The sequence below is a fragment of the Danio rerio genome, chromosome 7 (genome assembly GCF_052040795.2).
Source record: "Danio rerio strain M-AB ecotype USA chromosome 7, GRCz13ab, whole genome shotgun sequence".
Taxonomy (NCBI): Eukaryota; Metazoa; Chordata; class Actinopteri; order Cypriniformes; family Danionidae; genus Danio; species Danio rerio.
Genome location: NC_141027.1, coordinates 31,607,685 through 31,625,066, shown reverse-complemented (window position 1 = coordinate 31,625,066; position 17,382 = coordinate 31,607,685). Strand labels below are relative to the sequence as shown.

The following is a 17,382-nucleotide window of genomic DNA, read 5'->3' as shown; positions in this document are numbered from 1 at the left end:
TGCTGGATTAGATTACAGCGAGAGCAAATGAAGGCTAAGCTCAGTAATGAATGTGAGAGATCTCCAACAGTTAGTGATTAACGCCATTCGGCATTTATGTCATCTTATTTGGGAGCCAGTGATTTTGAGTTCAGTATGCTTCAATGTGCATTACTGAGCATACATCTTGATTCACATCTTTCTGAACGCACACATTTGTTATAGGCCTGGTCAGGAAAACATAATTCATTCATTAATTTTCCTTCAGCTTAGTCCCTTATTTGTTAGGGGTCGTCACAGCGGAATGAACCGCCAACTGTTCCAACATGTTTTACGCAGTGGATGCCCTTCCAGCAGCAAATCAGTATTGGGAAACACTCATTCGCTCTCTTATTCACACAATCATACACTACACCCCACATAGTTAATCCAGTTAATCCACCTACAATGCAAAAAATGCTTTTCTTACTTAGATTTTTTGTCTTGTTTCTAGTCTAAATATCTCACAATTCTTAAATTAAGAAGAATTTTCTAGACAAGCAAAACATATTGTCTTGTTTTCAGCAATAATATGCCAAAATTAAGTGAGTGTTTTCTTAAAACAAGCAAAATAATCTGCCAATGGGGTAAGCACAATAATCTTGTTTTTCCTTTTGACATAAGATTATTTTGCTTACCCCATTGGCAGATTATTTTGCTAGTTTTAAGGAAAAACTCACTTGATTTTGGCATATTATTTCTTAAAACAAGACAATATGTTTTGCTTGTCTGGAAAATTCTTCTTGATTTAAGAATTGTGAGATATTTAGACTAGAAATAAGACAAAAAATCTAAGTAAGAAAAGCATTTTTTGCAGTGTATATCGCATTCAATTGAACTGTTTGGGAAACCAGAGCACCCGGAGAAAACCCACACAAACACAGGGAGAACATGCAAACTCCACACAGAATGCCAACTGGCCCAGCTGGGACTCGAATCAGCAACCTTCTTGCCGTAAGGTGACACTGGAAACCACTGAGTCTGTTTTTGCTGCCTGTAAATCATAATTCAAACACGTTGTCTTGTGAAACAGATTAGCTAGGGCAGCTGCATCTGTAACTTAAAATCTATTCCTGTTCGCTGTTTTGAGCCAGATGATGCTTTTATAGTTTAGCTAGGAAAGTGATGAAAAGTTGTACTTTAAATAATAAAGTGGGTAAATAACATTAAAGTGACCACACAAATCAATGACATTCATTAAAATCATTAATGATCAGGGGCTGGAGCTTTGATATTATGTTCTGTATGATGCTTTTTACCATAAGCTGAAAGAAAATGAACAAATTTATGTTATATAGGATAGCCAGCGTGTAGGCTTCCCAACAATCATTTAAAAAACTGCTTAGATGAGTCAAGGCCAATAGCCTAGTAGTAAAGTGCGTCGACATATAGCAACAAGGTGCTTACGGCGACCCGAGATGCTCGAGGTGCTTTGCTGATCCCTCCCCTCTCTCTGATCCCCATGATTTCCTGTCAATTCTCTACACTGTTCTGTCCATTAAGGTTAAAAAGCCTTAAAAATAATTATTAAAAAAAAAAGTTTGTTGTCCCAATACAGCTATGACAAATATCAAGAGACCACTTTGAAATTTTATAGTTTCTCTGGCTGTATTGGTTATTGTTAGACTAACAGGTTCATATTTGTTTTATTCTTAAATAGTGTACTACAGTGTCTTAAAATCATTAAAAAAGAGAAAATCATTATTCCATCAAATATTGATTCATTAACACTTCTGAAGTTAAAACATGGGTATTTTATTGTCTAAAAATTAATACAAACAGGTCTAAAAATATAGAAGCTTTTTAGGTATTTCATATGAAAAGCAAATCCTCTAAATGACAGCATTTTAATTTTATTTTATTTTACATGTCAACGATAGTTTAGACAATAAAACAAATATCTTATTTCACTCTGAAATCTTACTACAATTTTTTTAATCCAAACAAACTGGATTTTGTAGTTGCGGATTTTGTAGCCGCAACCCAGTACTGGGAAACACCCATACCCTTACATTGACACACATGCTCATACACCGCGGCCAATTTAGTTAATCCAATTTAATTATAGTGCATGTGTTTGGACTGTGGGGGAAACCAGAGCACCTTGAGGAAACTCATACACGGGGAGAACATGCACACTCCAGGTAGAGATGCGAATTAATAAAACATGGAATATTTTATTTTGATCTATTGTTCTTATCTTAAAATAAAGCTATAAATGTTAACTACTAACTATTTTTGCTAAATATTATTATTACATGTCATTTAAAAAGTTGCAATCAGTAGTTTATAAAATGAAACCTTTTACTCAAAACACATACCTACTGTTATAACAAACGCACAAATCCAGTCATTTTCAAATAATTTATCTTTTCCCCGAATTACAATCTGCATATGTATGTGAATGTAAATGTAGTGTACATATCCTAAACCCCCAATACTTCCTATTCAGCATCTCTGCCGTATTTCAGTAAACCCACTAGCACCAAAGCCTAAAAAGCATGCATCTCTAAATACAGACAAGTGTTGTTATCATTAACTGTGTGAAAACTGACTGAGAAGCTCCAAACAGCTGCTGAATGAAAAGTGGAAGTGTTTGAGCACCTCACAGCAGATGCCAGTCAATTAAACCTGGTGATATGTGAACCTCACCCTGGCGCAGTTTCTAACACCGTGCCTAATGTCATTTTGACAGGCACATTAACAAAACAGAATGCGAGACCTGAGAGGCCTGTGATATGAATGGAAAATGTGATTAGAGGGATTGTTAATTTTTATGAGCTTTAACTTTTCCTCGCTGAGTGTCCAATAGAGCTACTCAAGGCTGTGAGGGTCCTGACTGATGCGGTTTACTGTAGTCTTCTACGCATGTATGGGAGATGTCTATAATGTATGGTATATCATGCATCATTAGCATTTATGGGTCATCTCACTTGTCTAAAGTGCTCCTTTTTGGACCCTTGCTTTTATGTGTGTGCATTTATTTATTTATTTTTTTGTATTTCTTTCTCTCTGACTTTTACAGTCTCTTAAGATGTTCCTTGCCCCAGGCCAGAGCGATGGATAGTGCTTTGTGTGCCATAATTAGTCACATTTAACCAGTGCGGTTAAATTCAGAAGCTCATCACATGCTTCTGTTGTCCTGTTAAATTCATTTTTAGTTCCTGTGGGGCAGGAAATTATTTTATGGCTGGATGAACATGCGATATTTATCTTCTCTCTGATGCCTCTGTTTAAGCATATTTAAATGATCTCTTTAATTCTCTTTGAAAAGAAACATGCATTATGACCTCGTTCTGTTGTCTTTGATTTGTTTACATAATAACATTGTGCTTCCATCTCTCCTTTAGATGGACGGCCAATAGGAGTTGAGGGCATCCAGGTACTAGGAACAGGAAACCTGATGATCTCTGATGTGAGAGTTCAGCATTCTGGCGTTTATGTCTGTGCGGCAAACAAGCCAGGAACACGAGTGCGCAGAACTGCTCAGGGACTCCTAGTTGTGCAAGGTGAGGCTTTTTGGGTACAAAACTATGAACTTAATATTTGTCTATTGAAATCACGTGAATAAAAAAACAGTTGAGGTGTACTTTAGATCATTTGATGCAGTGCTTCCACAGAGCTTCTGAGGTTTCACATTTATATTGTGGGGTGCTGTTAAGAATCTTCTGAAGTCGTAATGGATGAAAAATCTGAAACAAGACATGAATTAGACATGATTGAGTTGAGTTCTTATACAAGTCATTATTTTGAATTGTTCTGGTTTCTATAAGGACAAAGACTTTGACAGAAAAGCTTTTTTTTTTAGTTTTGTTTGGTTTGTTTTGTTCAGTTTTTCTTGAGGGAGAGGGTTGTTTTGTATTTGTTGTTTAGCTTTTTCAACAGGCTTATTTTTTGGTTCTTTTTTACATTATTGACACTTAAAGGGACGTACTGTATTATCAATAAATTAAAGAGCCCATATTATACATGAAATAGGGTCATATCTTGGTTGTAAGGGTCTCCAACAACAGTCTAATATGATTAGAAGTCTGATTGAAGCACGCCTCCACAAAAAAGATAAAAGCAGTGTAAAATTAAGGTAAAACTACTTATTACTGCAAAACTCCCCTTACTGTAAAACACATTTTACTTGACTGTCCTTAATCTTTTAATGACTTTATGAAATTAACTGTCTTATGTACATTTTTTAAATGTATTAACAGTAAACATCTTATTTAATTCATATATTCATTTGTTTGTTGTTTTTAATTGTGTATTTATTATTGACATGTTCTTGCCATGAAAATAGCCTTGGTTTCTGACATGGCATTAAATAGAAAATACATTACATTACATGGTTGGAGGGCACTTTTTTCTACATTTGCTTTTTGTTTGGGTTGAAGGAAGGGTTTAGGTTAGTGGTTCGCTGGACGAGGTGATCTGCATGACAAACCCCGTCTTCTCTGTGTATTTGAAATGCACAGTAAAATATACCCTACATAACTTTAAAATTGTCAACAACACCCTCTATTGGATTTGTCATCTAAAACATGCAACAAAATGTACACAGAGCAACCAATTTTACAAATATGTAAACTGAGGGAAGTATTTCCAATGAGCCTAGTTTTTTTTTTTTTTTTTTTTTTTTTTTTTTTTTTGCCAAACTATGAAATTTGCCCATGTTTAAAGTCTGCATTTTTTATTTTTTATTTTTTTGTATTTTGACATGGTTCCTAGAGAACTGAAATATTAATTAAGAAAACAGTGGGTGTGGCTTGTTTTTTGCTTTGAGTTGATTGGATGTAGTAAAGTATGCATTTCATTTGGATGATTGGGAAAAGGCTTTCGGGACAGTTATTACAACCTAACAGACTCCTCCTCCTCTCCAGTTCTGTTTGTTGTCATAGTGCTGTCAAAACCGACAGGTGGAGGTGCATGGTTAAGTATGTATACCACACCTCAGACAGATGTAATCTGAGAATTTAACTAAAAACTAACAGGAAGTACATTCTATTCAAACAATAGTTTTATTCTTAATGACATGCACAGATGAATTGCTCACCTCCAAACTAGCAATGTGAGTTAACAAAATCAATATTTTTAATTTTGATTTTGTATGTACTCATGTAATTAGTAATTATGAAAAAGAAACAGCCTGAACTGAAAGACAGAGATTCTGTTCTTTCTTCTGAGAATTTTTTAAGAGTTCTTTCTTTTGGAATATTCATATTTTTACATATTTATGCAACAAACATTTGCGATTTTATTTTTTATTATTATTTAAATTTCATTATACAATGTACACACAGCTCACTCCTAAACTTTCTCACTTTTGAAGAGAAAAAGCACAAACATTGGACAAGAAAACATCATTCCAATTCAATATCAACTGTAATGTTCTCTCTAAGGCTGCACATTCAACTGTTTCATGATGCTAACATATGCTTAAAAAAAACAGAAGTACACTTAATGCTTTACATTGCGTACTATATCCAAACGATCAGACTGCAGCTGCCTTTGAAGTTCCTGTCTGAATCTCAGTGGGTGTAAACCATGATACCGCAAGCAGCGCTGTAGGTGTAGCTGAGAATTGATATGATCTTAGTAGCCAGATGGTGCAGCAGCCTCTTGCTTAACTGTAATACACTTAAGAATAGAGAAGGGAGAAAGAGAGAGAGAGTGTTTTTTTTTTTTAATTATGTACAAATTCGTAGTAATAGAGAAAAAATGAAATCCCAAGAGACAAATGGGGAGAAAAATGGGAAGATAAGAAAAAAGAAAGAGGTGGTTCAGTTGATGTATCACAGTTGCACATCAATACTCACTACCTCAGCCCATCCCCCTTCTCTCTATATCTCTCTCTGTCTTTGTCTCTCTCTCTCTCTTGTGCACTCAGGGATAAGAGAAGAAAAAAGTGAGCACTAATTTGCAGGGGTTGTGAGAAGCACTGGACGGACCTGTGAGAGCAGTTAGATCCTCTCATCATTTATTTATTGAGGGAAGCTGCTAACACTAAAAATACAGGAGAGGCACTGAGAGTGGGATCAACACTTGGCGATTAAAGGACTTCAATAATTAAAGCCATTGCACCCTGAACGAATATGAAAGCAGTGACGGTAATTAAAATGGATACAAATGAGCAAACCGGTTGCTAATCAGTCAGCAGTTTCAAATTCACCCAGATTAAATGTGTCCTAATTAAGCGGTAAAAGTCTATTGGATTAGCTGTGTCAGTTGGCAGTATTGCCATGCGGTGAGTGAGCCTGGTGAGGTTTGGGGCCGCAGAAGGAGCTGGGAATAGGTGTGCGGTCCAAATATCTCATCCTAGACCCACACATCTGTTCCGCAGTGCTTAATCTGTTTTAATTTTCACACCGTGTCATTTATGGATTGTCAGTTTCCTCTTCTAGCCCAGTGAAATCTGTTTTCGCCCCACTCTAATCGACGCTTTGTTGAAGTTTATTTCTGCTGCCACCCACTGCTGTCACAATACATTCATTATAAATGTGACGAAGCAAAAGCCACGTAGACAGTCTTCTCCCTCCCTCTCTCGGCGCTCCGTGCCCTGTGGTTTTCATCTACAAAAATGCCTATTTCCGTTGATAATAAATACATGACATATAGAAATAGAACTTTGGTGAGACATTAGTGCAGAGGAGCCCATGTTTAAAGGAATAGTTCACCCATAAATAGAAATTGCCTCATCGTTTACTTTCTCTTGTGTGGTTTGAATCTTTAAGAGTTTCTTAACACAAAAGAAGATATTTTGCTTTTGCAGAATGCTGGCTGCTGACACCATTGACTTCCATAGTAAGAAAAAAAAATACTATGTGTGCCAGCATTTTGTTAAATATCTTCTTTTGTGTTCAAAAGAACAAAGAAACTCAAATAAGTTTTGAACAAGTGAATGGTGAGTAAGTGATGTAAGAGGTTTCATTTTAACTTAAACATTAAAAACTGAACTACACTGTTCCAGTTACTGAACCACACTGTTCCAGTTACTATGACCATTTATGTGAAGCTGCTTTGACACAATCTACATTGTAAAAGCGCTATACAAATAAAGCTGAATTGAATTGAATTGAATTTAATTTTTAAATGAACTATCCCTTTAAGTCATCTACTTTAGGTTATTTACCTTTTAAATTTGAAGGTTTTAGATATTATGATTTAAAATTTGCAATGTTTATTTTGCTAGCCCACATTGTTATTCTTTAGGTAGACACTTAATCTGTGCAAACTAATTCACAGAGAAAAATGTTTTGGTAATTTTAAACCTAAGTCCAACCATTTGCATTTGGAGTGGCGGTTTTTCTCTGTTGATGTCAGTTTCACAGCTTCGGCTACAATATTCTTAAATATTTTTAACAATTCGTTTAGGGATATTAGTTTTTTTCTACCACATTATTTTTTACCAACGTTATTAAGGCAAATAATTTTAATAGTCAAAAACAAAAATATTTAAACAAAAAAATCTGATCTCTTTATAATTAAATAAGCATACGTGTCAAAGACACTCCTAATCTTGATAAATAAAATGTTACAAAGTGTGCGCAATGGTAAAGCATAAACACTGAACTATCAAAGCAAACTTTAAGGTAGATCAACATCTGTAAGGTGTGAATATGATACTCTAAACCTCAAACTCTGTAAACAAAAGAAATTATGATTACTGCTCTAAAATATATATTTTTAAATCTCAGGGTAAAAAAAACTAAAACTTTTTTCCTCTTTGAACAGAATATATTTTATTTTGAAAAACATTTCAATTATTTTGTAGCGGTAAACATGGCAGGCTGAATAATTTAAATAAATCATTGACTTCTGCTGTCTTCATTATTTTCAAAAAGATTTCTTTACAATTTAAAATGGCATCATTGGACATATTTTCTGCTGGAGATACTGTTGTCCTTAAGAAAATGTAAATAAATAAAAAATCTTACACATACTTTAGGATATTTTGGTGGTTTTAAAACCTTGACTTTTTCAAGCCACAGTAAACCTTGAAAACAGTTATCGTCCCATGCTTATTCTTAACTATCTTAGGGTGCTTTCACACCTACACTTTTGTTTCGGAACGTATCTCGTTTGCCCAGTTAGCGCGGTTCGATTGGCATATGTGAACAGGGCAATCGCGCTCTGTTCCGCGCCAAAGTAATCGCTCCGAGATCGCTTGAATGAGGTGGTCTCGGCTCGATTGAAACGAACCCTGGAGCGGTTCGATTGCAGTGAGAAAGCGATCCGATCCGAGCGCGGTTATATCACAGTGTTTTATGGATATGTAATAGGCTTACGGCTATATGAAGAGAGAATTATGATTAGGGCGGGAAGTTTCGCGAGTCTCCGGATGCCCGCAAACGAGTGATGATCTCCCGGTAATCTCGCGTCTCTCTCCCAGTCCTCAAATAGGCATCGTCGCGCACCCTTCTCACCCCTCCCCACCGCATCTCTCCTCAGACACGTCGCGCGCGCACCCTGTCAATCACCACCAAACCACCACCTCTCCTGACAGCTGAGCGGGACGCTGCAAAATAAACCCTGACACTCTGACCAATGTAAGGAGAGTTTCCCCGCACGTGACTTGTTTTAGCTCTTTTGGACCGATTAGAAACTTTGCAGTGTGAAAGTGAACCGCTCCAAGAGCAAAGAGCAACAATGTAACAATTTTAATCTCTGTTTCGGAACAACTGAATCGATTCACAGGTGTGAAAGCACCCTAAATTTTAGTTTGCTACAAGGCAATGATGTGCAAAAAGAAACCCCTGCTCCTTACTCAATATTCCGTTTCAGTTGGAAGTACATCGACATAAAGCATCTTCCAGTTCATGTGGAATTTAATGATCTCTCATTTTCTACCTCCAATAACTGTAAATCTTTTTCTGTCTGTCTTCAGCCCCAGCAGAGTTTGTGCAGCCCCCTCAGTCTATTGCTCGTCCTGTGGGCACCACTGCCATCTTCACCTGTCTGGCCCAGGGTGAGCCGGTCCCCCAGATCACCTGGCTGAAAAATGGACAGATCCTAGAACCTGATGGCCATGTCAAACTCAGGAACAATAACAGGTGAGCTGAAGAGACTCGCATGTATGTAATGATGTTTGTATGCAATGTCATTTTATGCTATAGTGTCTACACTTTTTATTTCTTCATCTTTAATTCATGTTTATTTCTATAGCGCTTTTACTATGTAGATTGTGTCAAAGCAGCTTAACATAGAAGTTCTAGTGGAAACCATATAATTTTGCGATATATTTCTACACACAAAAGCGTTTCATTGAAAACAATCCTGACAAAAAAAAAAGCACTGCAATAGTTCTAATGTGTCGATGGCATCACAATTACAAATGATTCAATTATATTTCCTGGTGAGTGTTATTTTTCTAATAATTTAAACTCCACAATTAGTTATTTGAAATAAATGCCAATTTTAGGTAAAAATAATTTGGTAATCCGTTTACTTCACACCGTTTTAGTATTTTAGCTCAATAAGATTTTATCTAAATAGGGGCCAAGCACCGAAGGTGAGTAGGCACCTATTGTATCCGTTTTTATTATTATTTTTTCAACTTCTTCTTCTGCTCTGGGAGTCTAAGGCAGCTCTATGTACCGTTTACGCCATTTGTGCATACTCTGGCACACTGATAAAGGACAGTCTGATCTTCAACCACATCAAAATTGAACTCTCTATCTCAAACTCTCTAGCACTTGTCCAAACTTTCACTTATGTTTTTTCTATAACCTTTGAACCGAATGGGCTACATTCAAATTTTTTTCTCTTGCTAATTCAAGGGAATGCCAATTCAAACGCACCCTATGACCTAATTTTCTGTCTTACTTTTTTTTTCCCTATTTCAAAATTTTTGTAAAACCTATTTGAATTAACTTTTTCTAGGCCGTTTGTCCGTTTTTTTTTTTTTTACCAAAATTAAATCACATGATCTACAGACCATGCTGAACAAAAGTTTTTGAATTTGAGTTGATTAGATGAACCATTTTGATTAACTTGCAAACAAATTTAACGTAGAGCTTGCAAAGATTGACTTAAGGTGAAACTAATTATCTTTGTAACTCATTGACGTTTTCTCACCAAACTTGATGTGTGTTATCACAACGATGGTCTGAAGTGAAATGCAGCATTTTGGCGCACTGCCCTCTAGTGATCCGGAGATACAAAAAAAATGTTTTTTTTCTTATAACAAAATTAATAAGATTGATCTCTTTACGTCCGGCAGAGCATGTCAGCCATTTTGGCCATCAGCCATTTTAATTGTCAAAAATTGCTATATTTTAAGAATGCATCGGCGAATTGTTATGAAAGTCGATATGTTTTTTTGGGACTGTGCCCTGAATGTGATCAAAAAGTTTCATCTCAGTACCACCTTTTGGTCAAACGTTATAGCGATATTTCTAAAAATGGTAATAACTTTTGACTAATTTTGCCTATTGTTATGAAACTTGTCTTTGATACATTCCTTGGGTGTCCTGAGAATATCGATACCAACTGTGCCTTAATTAACAGAACTTACTGTCTGCCATCTAGCCTCAAGTCAAAATCCTATTTTTTTTTAATTCCTCCTAATGATACCAAATTTTAGGTCTGTCATTGTTGCCTCACACTGATCACGACATAAACATTTGGTGACAGCACTACCTATGGGTCAGGAGTTATAAGACATTCATTAGTCATTATTAATGAAACTCACAAATTTGGTAATTACGTTTGACTGTATATGCTTATTTTGATTAAATTGATCTCATATTAATCTTTGGGTCATGCCGACAACACACATACCAATTATCCCATAATCTGCCAAACGTTCTCTTTGCCATTTTGATTTTGTTCAAACCATTCTTTTTTTTAACTCATCTTAGACTGTTGCTTCAACCTTCAGCAAAAAAAAAGCTATAGAATTTTCCAGTTGCTCTGTAGCTTGTTGCTTTGCTTGTTTATGATGTGGCTGCTTGGCCCCGATAATTGCTGCTTGCAGCTATATTTATCTAATTTATAGTTGGGGTTTTTTAAATGCTAAGAATGTTAAAAAATTTAACATGTTGCTTTAGTTATAGTTAGTGGTCACAGCTCTGGAAAATACATCATACAATAAAGCTTTTCTAAGCTTTTATCTATTAGATCAGTTTCTTTGTTGTATAAGAAATGCTCTTGGTAATTGTGTAAGCTGAATTCTGCTTGCATAGCATTTTGTTGCTGTTCATCAGCTATGAAAGTTATTCATTTGCACAATGTAATTTATTACAATTGAAGTCACCTTACACAAGGCTTTAGTGAAGGCGACCGCTGTTTGTTTTATTGAAGGACATTCTCATGTTGCTGCTTGTCCTTTTCCAGCTACAGTGTTATGACAACACTGTTTGGACGCTATTAGTCAAGGTCAGCAGAACACATCGCCCTGCGTTCTTCTGATGTAGGACGGCTTGTGTCTGCTTTGAGAGACACGCAGCTTTCTGTTAATCTTCAGTGCCTTTTTTTCCATGCCGCTGTTGTGATTATTATCATGTCTTTGGAAATGGAAATGAAATGCGAATCCTTGTCTATTGCTATAAATGTTTTATTGCCTGAGTTTTTTTGTTGTGGTTAAAGAGCGTGTTTATAGTGTGAGAGAAAATCAATTTCATTGAGGTTAAATTTATAACAGCAAAGATAGAGATAGGCTTTTCATTGCTAGAAGAAATCAAATGGGAAAGACAGGCATCGTCTGAAGTGGAAAGAAGCTGGTATACGGAGAGAGAGAGAGAGAGAGAGAGTGAAGGAGTTAAGTTAGCATTTCTGAGTCTGAGAAACACCATTAGCTAATTGACTCATAAAGTAGCAGAAGCCAGAGACTGACTTCTTTTATATGTCGTACATGACCAATATGTGTCAACAAACAACATCACCATGTTTCTTATAAAGATCTGCAGAAGCTGCAAAGTCTCATGTTGCCATTTGATTTCTGCTACTGTACCAAACCAAACTGAAAACAATTTCTTCGTTTTGTAACTATAACAAAAAAAATCTAAAGTAATAATGAGAGTGGTGCTTGCTGATGATGTTAGATGTTCTAAGTGGTTGAATAGGTGATTTGATTGATTTTCTCTGCCAGTTTGTTGGGATTTAGAGTGTTGGATGTGTGTGGCTAGCTGCCTGCATCTTTTTACAGTGTGTTTGCTATACATTTTTGCGTTTGGTACAGTATATGCTTTTATCAAACTGACTTATGTTACATGGAAGTACAACATACACAAAATCCATTAAATATTATCCATATTTTTTGCAGAGCAAAAATTAATAACCACTTCATTTTGAAGCCCACAGTATAGTGTATATATGGTATATATGGTATATATGGTATATATGGTATATATATATATATATATATATATATATATATATATATATATATATATATATATATATATATATATATATATATATATATATATATATATATATATATATATATATATATATATATATATATATATATATCTTTTTTGTTTTAAGAGGTTTTTTATGTGGAGTCAAATGAATCTGATTGTTGTTGGATCCATGTATTTGTGTTTTAAGAAATTATATTGGATACATATTTTTTTATCTCTCTTTAATAGTTCGGTTCATTCATTCATTCATTTTCTTGTCGGCTTAGTCCCTTTATTAATCCGGGGTCGCCACAGCGGAATGAACCGCCAACTTATCCAGCAAGTTTTTACGCAGCGGATGCCCTTCCAGCCGCAACCCATCTCTGGGAAACATCCACACACACATTCACACACACACTCATACACTATGGACAATTTAGCCTACCCAATTCACCTGTACCACATGTCTTTGGACTGTGGGGGAAACCGGAGCACCCGGTGGAAACCCACGCAAAGGCAGGGAGAACATGCAAACTGCATACAGAAACCCCAACTGAGTTGAGGTTCGAACCAGCGACCCAGCGACCTTCTTGCAGTGAGGCGACAGCACTACCTACTGCACCACTGCCTCGCCTGAGTTCGGTTCATAATATCGAACTTTTTGTACTTTTGTTATTGTATCCCTGAATTTTCTTAAAGTATCAAACTAAACTAATTCAATTCAAAACTTCCAATACCCAAGAATATTATGATATACTGTTAATTAGCTGATTTTCTGATTTTCTTTTTTGCAGTGAGGGATGTGCAGTATTGATAAACTATATCAAATGATTTGTTCAAAATAGCTGATCTTTTTAGAAAAATAAACAAGTAACTTATTTATGTCATTGAATCTTCAGCTGACTTGGTTAATTAAAAAACTAGTTTATACTGTAACAAGAGACGCAAATGTTCTGCTCCAGCATTGATTGGAAACACATTAACAAGCTAAACATAACAAAAATAAATGCAATATTGTGTCTGAAATGCAGTTCATCCAACCTTAACCTCATTTTGGTTGAGATGCTTTTCATGCTTTGTTGTTTGACAAACATAAACATGCAAACATAGTTATAATAATTCCTGTTGCTTACGGTGCAAGTAACATTGCAACTGCATGTAAACTCTCATTGCAAAAACATTAAAACATTGTAAATACAGTTGGCTATATAATAGTAGTTGTGTAAGTACCTATGTTGATTAAGGGTTTCTCTGCCTGACTACAGGCAACCAAGCTTTCTTACAGAGAGATGGGGAGATGCTGACCTTCAAAAGGTTCAGAGGGAGGATCGATTGTACATTTAACTAACTTGCATGTGCAATAATCCAGAGCTCATAAATAGGCAGCTTCCCCCCAAGCATGTGTCATACACTTATAATGACATGTAAACAAACACAGCTGACTTGTGCAAACTTATCTACTTGTCCTTTTGCACACATCTCTTATTTGTTGATGTGCATGCAGTGACATTCCTTGAGTTAAATGTTTTCTAAAGTTACATTTTATTATTATTATTATTATTATTATTATTATTATTATTATTATTATTATTATTATTATTATTATTATTGTTGTTATTATTATTATTATCATCATCATCATCATCATCATCATAATTCATTATTAATGCATGTAGTACTGGTTGTGTTCATATAATTCCCAATACATTACCTGTCTCATTATTCTAATTTGCAAATTGCTCATCCAGTTAAATGTAATATTTTACTGTATACCGGTGCCATATGATCATATCAGTTATAAGCTATCATCAGCCATTAAAAAAATTATTAATAAATAAAATTGTAGTATAGGTGTATTTGGATTTAAATGCATGTATTTATTTATTCATTTATTTATTGCTTATTTTTTTATTCTAATCTATGGTTTAGATGCCGTTTGCAATCATCTAGCATTAACTAATAGATAAGCACTTTCCTTTAAGAGTGAATGTCTGTTACTGTTGCACATAAATACAAAAATAATTTAGATTTGATCACAGGAATAAGTATATTTGAGTTTTAGTGTGCTTTAATATATTTTAATATCAGCTATTTATCTGTTATTGGCCATAAAATGAAAATAATGTTTGGTCGTTATCAGTATTAGCCACAATGTCAAATCTGCTTCATTCTTAAATTATAGCATCACTAACAAATCCTGTATAACTTCACAAGATACTGCTTCCAGGATATTACATGTCATTATTTAATAAGAAATCACTAAATGTGCCTGCGCTGTCAGGTTTGCAGACATGTGTTAGGGAACTGCAGTGAGAGCGGGAGGTCAGGCGGTTCAGTCGCTGCAGGAGCAGAGGGTGGGGTCACTGCCTGCTCCATAAACATAAAACACTATTACAGCAGTAATCAAAATGCCACAGTGACCCGCAGTCAAATCACACCACACCGGCCGGCTCTTAGAAGGACTTTAAAGGTGGTTATATATTATGTCTGAACATCACATTCTGCGCATAAATGCATGTGTGAATATTCATTAGAGCTGAGTTTGCTTGATAATGGAAATCTTTGTGGTTTGGTAAATCTTCAAAAATAAGATTCATTCATTCATTGTGGAGCACTTTTTTCTCTTAGGGTTTCAAGTTTGATCCATCATGGGTTTTTTATTTGCTAAAATGCAAATTAGTGCACATTAGTGCATGGTGATTGAAAATAGCTTTTTTTTCCTACAAAATATTTTCTCTTCTAAAGCCTTGCATGTACTTTGTTCATTTTTAAATTTTTTTGCTGTCTTCAGTAGTTTGTTTTTGTTGTTATTTCATTTTTTATGTTATCGTGACATTGTTAAAGTACAAGATGTCCATTAGTAAATGTGTGTGGTTAGAAATCATAATATAATATAATATAATATAATATAATATAATATAATATAATATAATATAATATAATATAATATAATATAATATAATATAATATGATATGAAACTTATGAAATTGTAAAAGCATACAAAAATAGATCTTCCTCAGTTCTCAATATTTTTTCAGTCATATTTTGTTTATTTTTTGTATGTTTTCAATTCAAGAATTTGATCAGTTTATTCTCTCGTAACTAGTACACAAAGTCCAATTTACATCACTGGCCATAGCAAACTGAGAACGACAACAAACAAAGCTGCATACAAGTCTAAATCAAGAAAATGAGTGCATTAATGTTACACTCAAAAAAATATGTTTGTTGTTTACTCAAACTACTTATTTTAAATAAATAATTTAAACAACTAAATTCTTGAGTTTTATTTTGGACTTAATTGTTTCAATCTACTTAAGTTTGTGAAAAGTATTAAGTTACCTTAATTGTTTCATGTTGTCCCTACACAAATACATTGTGTGGAGCCCAGAATTTTCTACAGTGTAGTTACTTATTGATACCTGAAATGTTGTACTTGTGCAGCTGGAGGAAAAAACACTTCTTAAAAGCAACACTGATGTTCACTCTCATTTAGCACAAGCTCTGTCGCTTTCCCTTTCACACTACTGGTTCTTTGCAATTAGTGGTGTTTCGTGGTTTTGACAACAGGTGATTCCCCAGATGTACAGTATGTGACTGGCATTTACAGCTTTACTAATTAAAGCATTCATCAAGAATGACAATTAAAAAGAGTTCTGAGCAACTGCTGTAAAAATAATCATCTTCAGCACCAACACACGACACATAATAGACAGATTGCAGTGTTCTTAATATGTACTGTCTTACAGTGTAATTATCTTAACTATGAATAGGTTTAGTACCTAGTTATTTTCCAGTTCATGTAATGACTTTTATAAATACATAGTATGTGCTGCAAAACAAGACCGTCAAATAAAAGTCTACCAGAAGACAAGCTTTTTTCTTTCTATCAACAGATATGGCATAAAATAATAAGTTGAGATGAATGAAGTGAAACTTACAATTTCATACTCAAACTGACTCAAATTTATAAGTGCTTATTATAAGCTTACCATTGTGAATCTGTGAAACGTATGGACACATTTCTAAATACTGATGACTTATGTAGATGTAAGATTATGATTTTGTTCCTTTTTAACTAACAGTTACAAACTGTAGCTTTAGTTTAATATTAGTTTAGTTTAAAACTTTATTGATTCTCTTTAGCCAATTAATTCTGACATGCGTGGTTCTTCACAGATAATTAACATAATTAACGCAATGATACCAACACTCACACAACAAAAAAAATAATTCAGAAAAGGTAAAGAATAAACATATAAAATCGGCTACATTGTTTATATAACCATATTGCTCCAGGCACAAAAGTAAATATGTAACAATCTGCAAATATCATCTAATAAGCTTTAATAAAAAATAAAAAATAAAAAAAACACAGAGAAAACAAGTTGGCTCGCAATCTTTTTAGCGTACTATATAGTATGGAAGTATGCGGTTTCGAATGCAGTCTATAATTTGCATTGTTATAAAGAGGGTGGGGCCAAGACCTGTGGGAAATGAGAGTTAATAAAACACACCTGTGGGCTGGCGCACTCGTCAGATGCATGCTGTTGTAATGGAAAATAAAATGCTAACTTGCTTAAAAATACTAAAAGAAATGCTAAAAATGCACAAAAACTTAAAAAAATTGTTTTTGAGTTAATTTTCACAGATTTTTATATTTTTTACCTTACAATTTTACAGAACCATATTGACAATATTCACCATGTTTTGCAGCTGAGTAGACAAAAACCGTGCACTCATTTATTCCCTTCATTTCCCTCTTTTCATCTGTTTTTAAGCTCCATTATGTACTTCTTGGTAATTACCTCCTCTCCAGTCCATGCGAAATGGAGCGAGTTTTGGCCTTGACCTCTGGCCTCTCCTGCAATCAGTCATTTCCACTAGGCTTTCAGTGAGCAGAGAGACATCCCTGCTTCACATGCCTCTCCCTTACCTAACACTCCCAATTCCCAGCCCTTCTCGTCTTTCTCTCTCGTCTAGAGGACTGTGAATAAGGGTTGACCGCCCCATTCAAGAGGCACTGCT

At 34.8% G+C, this 17,382-nt stretch overlaps 1 protein-coding gene across 1 annotated transcript in view; it reads left to right on the top strand.

Moving 5' to 3' along the window:
- Window positions 1-17,382, top strand: part of igdcc3 (immunoglobulin superfamily, DCC subclass, member 3) — a 119,352-nt gene that overhangs the window by 84,575 nt on the left and 17,395 nt on the right. Inside the window, exons 6-7 of the mRNA XM_087261286.1 lie at window positions 3,369-3,527; window positions 8,894-9,059. Coding sequence (XP_087117412.1) covers window positions 3,369-3,527; window positions 8,894-9,059 — 325 coding nt within the window. The remainder of the gene's footprint in view (window positions 1-3,368; window positions 3,528-8,893; window positions 9,060-17,382) is intronic.